The sequence below is a fragment of the Sinocyclocheilus rhinocerous genome, unplaced genomic scaffold (genome assembly GCF_001515625.1).
Source record: "Sinocyclocheilus rhinocerous isolate Xijiao unplaced genomic scaffold, SAMN03320098_v1.1 scaffold3516, whole genome shotgun sequence".
Classification (NCBI taxonomy): domain Eukaryota; kingdom Metazoa; phylum Chordata; class Actinopteri; order Cypriniformes; family Cyprinidae; genus Sinocyclocheilus; species Sinocyclocheilus rhinocerous.
The window spans coordinates 5,349-9,762 of record NW_015635508.1 but is presented as its reverse complement, the minus strand read 5'-3'; the positions used below and the strand labels follow the sequence as shown (position 1 = coordinate 9,762).

Genomic DNA, 4,414 nt, shown 5'->3' with positions numbered 1-4,414 from the left:
ACAACATCCTCAGATTCTTTTTCTTTTGTTTTTACTGTATGTGTAAATTTGTTATAAACGTGACACATACAATAAATGTTTAAATATCTGTTACATATATGGTACTGCTTATATTATTTCACCATCTGTACACAAATGTAAGTAGTGAATGCGTGTGTCCATGGGTGGGGCTGTGTCGGTGTGGTAATGATAGCCGATGTGGCTACAGTGCCAGGGCTGAATTTTTGTCCCAGTCCGCCCCTGGTATGTATACTTATAACAAAACGAAATATAAAACACAACCACATATAATATAAAACACACACAAATACATAAAACATTAATATGTGCTTCAGGCAATATGTGCATATATACTCTGATTATCTTCACTGTATGAATAAATGCATGACATAAAACACTACGCTGCCTCTTTTTGTTAAAAGTCAACTTTAATGAACAATAATAGCCATTAAACATGTATAAGTATGAAATATAAGAGGCTTATATAATAGGAAATAAAGACAAAAGCAAACAATTCAGGCAAACGTATGCTAAATCAGCACTGTACGATGGTAAAGATAAATATATAAGGTTATGAAACTAAACTTTGTGCTCAGCCAAAACGATATGACCAGGAACAAATAATAGATTCATGACCAAAGATTGCCAGTTTGATATACCTAAAACGAATTATATCTCATGTTTAACCACTACAGAGACATCAGAGCCAGTGGCAAAGGTCAGAATGACTAGCCGACGTAAGGCTGCTCTCGACGGGATTCATGAGTACTGAGCGCCCGGTGATCACCTGGAGCTCACCTCTTCAAAATCGGCAAAGCAAATTTTCAAATAGGCACTATCTTTATAAATAAACCACAGATTTGAGTTTTCAAACACCTACATTCTCGCCTGAAAAACTTTTAAAACTACATTTCATGACACAATAAAATTTAGAAAATGATGCGGGTTTTCTCCTCTGCCATTAACGCTCGCTTGTTGGTGCAAAATGCATTGTGGGACACCTGCTGCCTCAAGTTCGCACAAGTCACCTTTTTACACTTCCTCAATAAAAGGGGCAGAGCAAGAACACATCTGGGGACGTAAACTTTGAATTAGAACAGTACTTGGGCAATGACTGATAACGTTTCACAAGTCCACAAGAAGCAAGTACAGACAAGAACGCATATTGAGAAATGGCCAGGGACTGAATTGGGAATAGCACACTAGCATATGACTCCAGAGTAATATGCTTGTATGCTACTTGAAATTCAGCCAATACACAGAACATTTATGGGGTCTTTGATAGGACTCATTACATTAGATTAATTGTTGGTTTGCACTTTGTAAAGAGCGGTTTCAGAGGCATAATAGTACATGCATATGTTAAAGAATTAAGTTGTATGTCTGGGATACATGCATATACAGTTAAACAGAGAGATAAGTCTTCAGTGATTGTTCTTTACTGTCAAGGTGAAATTCCTGGCTAGTGCCCCGTAAAATAGTTTGACAAACTAAATATCAATATTTAAGCCCAAAGCCATTACTTGTGGTGCTACTTAAACCTAAAAATCACTAAATTTTTTGGTGCCCCGTATGAGGCCATCTAACCTTGAAATCATTACACATACATTAGGTATTTCTTAAAATAACCAAACCTCAACAAAATGAGGGCAGAGCCTTTGAGCACAGTTGATGACTATGTGACCAATACTATTCCAATATACAACCAAGTTTCCCCTTTGATTCCTCGGTCCTCCCCCCGCATCATTCCGACGGGAGTAGAGCCAAGACACCAGGAAAAGGAGCAAGGAAAAGAGGACACCAAGTAGTGCGAAGCACTACGGTGCATTGCTGAGGGGCACACATCGGTTCTGTTTGGAACTGTATTCACTGGCAAAATAGACCTTTCCACATTTGCAGGTTACGCCACAGCAGAACTCATTAAAGTTCGATAAACTTCCACAGCGGCGAATGGGACACTTCAGTATTTTTTGTATTCCCATTTGCTCATAGCAAAAGAAATTCCACAAATACATTTTCATTAAAGTCAAAGCTTTATTATGCTTGTACCAAACAAATATTGAGGTCAGTTAATTTGTTCTGTGTCAAAAGCAATACCACTTCAGAATACACTCATCGGCTCAATCAAGCGAGTTATCTATGAGACCTGTAAAATGAGGATAACAGTGCAGGAGAAGATGGTGATTTAGGGCTGCGGGGACCAAAGATTGGATCCTTAGGATACTGGGGCATGAAAGGGTATTTCACAGTTTGAGACCCAAAAGACTTCATAGGTTGATGACCATAGAATGGTGGGTACATTGGAAAACCTGGATACTGGTGCTCAGGCTGGTATGGGGCAGGGGCAGTTGTGGTCATTGCAGGAGTGGTCACTTCAACTGGGCTTCGGAAGCCATTCATATAAAGAGGGAACTTTGGGTACCAGGGATGTTGTGGTGCTGGGGGAGCAGCTGGGTCACCTTTAGAGTAAAAAGGATCAAATATTGGCATGGGATACTTGTGAGGGAACATGTGTGGCTGGAAAGGATATTGAAAAGGAATAGTTGTAGTCGTTGTAGGTGGCACAGTGGGAGGCAGGGTAGCAGGTACACCAGAATATGGAGGATACCACCAGGGTCTTCCGAAAGGGTCAATCCTCTGTTGCATGTCAGTTGGGTCACGGACAGCAGGTGTGGTTGGGGCTACGGTTGGCTGTGTCAGAGGACAGGAAAGAGTCACTTCCTGGTCACCGTACATCAAAGGGAGTCGCCTTGCAGTATCCTGAGGAAGACCAAAATAAACAGTGCAAATGTATAATTACAGAAATTCCACATTATGTGAATGACAAGTCACAACAAGTGCACTCAGTTATTCTTACCGTCACTTCCCAACAGCTTCCTGTGAATGGTGCAGTGACAGTCAGTGAACCAGCAGTAGTCTCCAATGTAAACGAGCATTGAGAGCATGTTAGGAGCAGAGGCTGCCATGATCCATCAACTAAAAGCAGAGAAAGTGCAAGCTCATGGTTCTTTCAACTTACATTGAATGTATGTGAATTAAGAGACTTGCCTTTAACTTTAACATAATCTGCTCTGATGCCAAGTGTGACAATCATGCCAGAGGAGAAGCAGGACACGGTAGGGAGGCGACGACTGACAGGGCAAGACGCTTGCACTGGAGCTCCCATTATAATGAGAGGCAGAATATAACTTCCACCCTGTTAGGAGATGGAGAAATTAAGTTAAAGCCTTCAAAACAAACTCATGAAAAGTAGTCACATGGATGGAACAGAGACTGAGCACTTGTCACCTTTATCATGCACACTAACCTGTTGTCTGACATGACAGCCCCGGTATGGAGCAACAAGAGACACATCCCTGCGTGCCCGCTTCAGTGAGTAACCACAGCTAGCTGGCATCTCAGACAAGGGCATTGGTGACTCCTCTCCTGATGGTTGAGAAATTAAGTTTATGGAGAGAGAAAAAAATAAATTAAATAAAAAACACCCCCCCCACACACACACCTCGGTCAACCAGAAAGTGTGGCGTTCTCGGTCCTGGGATGCGCAAAATCATTGAATCATTGCTACATTGCACAGAAGAACCCAGACGGTGTAACTTAGCGCTAGCAGAGTGAAACCACGCTTAAAAGGAAAAAACAAATCAAGTTAGAGACGCCATTCAAAAAAAAAAAAAATATATATATATATATAACACATTTTAAGTTTAGGATGTCAAATTATTCACATTACTATTAGGTACTGTACCTTGACCACCAATTAAAAGTTTGCCAAAACGGACCGTGTTTTCAGAGACCGCTCCATAAGCAACACCTACTTCAGAAAAGTCCTCATGATCATTCCTTAAAGAAGAACTCAGTGTCACCACAGCCATTGTGAAAAATAACATGCCCTTTGCCCAAGGCATGGTAAGTTTTCAAGCAAGAACCAGGAAATTCACAGTTATTGGAAAACCTTAACTCTATAGCTTGACAAGCTTACTGAGACATGCTGTGCTATTTGTACTCACTTTTGAATCGCTCAGTGATATTGGATGACCAATCAAATCTGTTCATCAATCAGCCTGTTATTTTCACCTGTGCCTCATTACGCTTAAAACAGGCCGTTTCTACGCAAAGTTCGGACTTGCCTCCTCGGTAGTTCGGACTTCGCAAGTTCGACTCAGGAGTGTGAACTCCTGGGGATGGGAGGACACAAGTCCGGTAATTCTGCAAATGGAACAGCAGTGTACTTGATAACATCAGTCAGCTCACCTTGGCTACTCCGGTTATCTACACTGTATGTATACAATACAACGAAATATGATATCAAACATCACTGCCTCTTTTCGTTTTCATTTAAACATATTAATAGCCACAAAAATGTAGTTCAGGGAACGTACATACATTACAGTGAAACGAAATATTATATCAAACA

General features: G+C 40.9%; 1 protein-coding gene across 1 annotated transcript; it reads right to left on the bottom strand.

Moving 5' to 3' along the window:
- Window positions 1–2,014: 2,014 nt before the first annotated feature.
- Window positions 2,015–3,974, bottom strand: LOC107746888 (uncharacterized). Its single transcript, XM_016561214.1, has 6 exons — window positions 3,746–3,974; window positions 3,503–3,622; window positions 3,308–3,426; window positions 3,049–3,196; window positions 2,858–2,976; window positions 2,015–2,760 (listed from the first exon to the last, which is right to left on the bottom strand). The coding sequence occupies exons 1-6, from the start codon at window positions 3,903–3,905 to the stop codon at window positions 2,134–2,136; spliced, it is 1,293 nt and encodes a 430-aa protein (XP_016416700.1). The 5' UTR covers window positions 3,906–3,974; the 3' UTR covers window positions 2,015–2,133.
- Window positions 3,975–4,414: the final 440 nt, after the last annotated feature.

Bases quoted from the DNA above. Each gene is read 5' to 3' on its own strand.
- LOC107746888 (XM_016561214.1), bottom strand. From the start codon at position 3,905: ATGCCTTGGGCAAAGGGCATGTTATTTTTCACAATGGCTGTGGTGACA. The intron at 3,197-3,307 runs GTTAGTGTGCAT...ATCTCCTAACAG, and splicing joins GCTGTCATGTCAGACAACAG to GGTGGAAGTTATATTCTGCC. The intron at 2,761-2,857 runs GTAAGAATAACT...GGTCTTCCTCAG, and splicing joins GAAGCTGTTGGGAAGTGACG to GATACTGCAAGGCGACTCCC.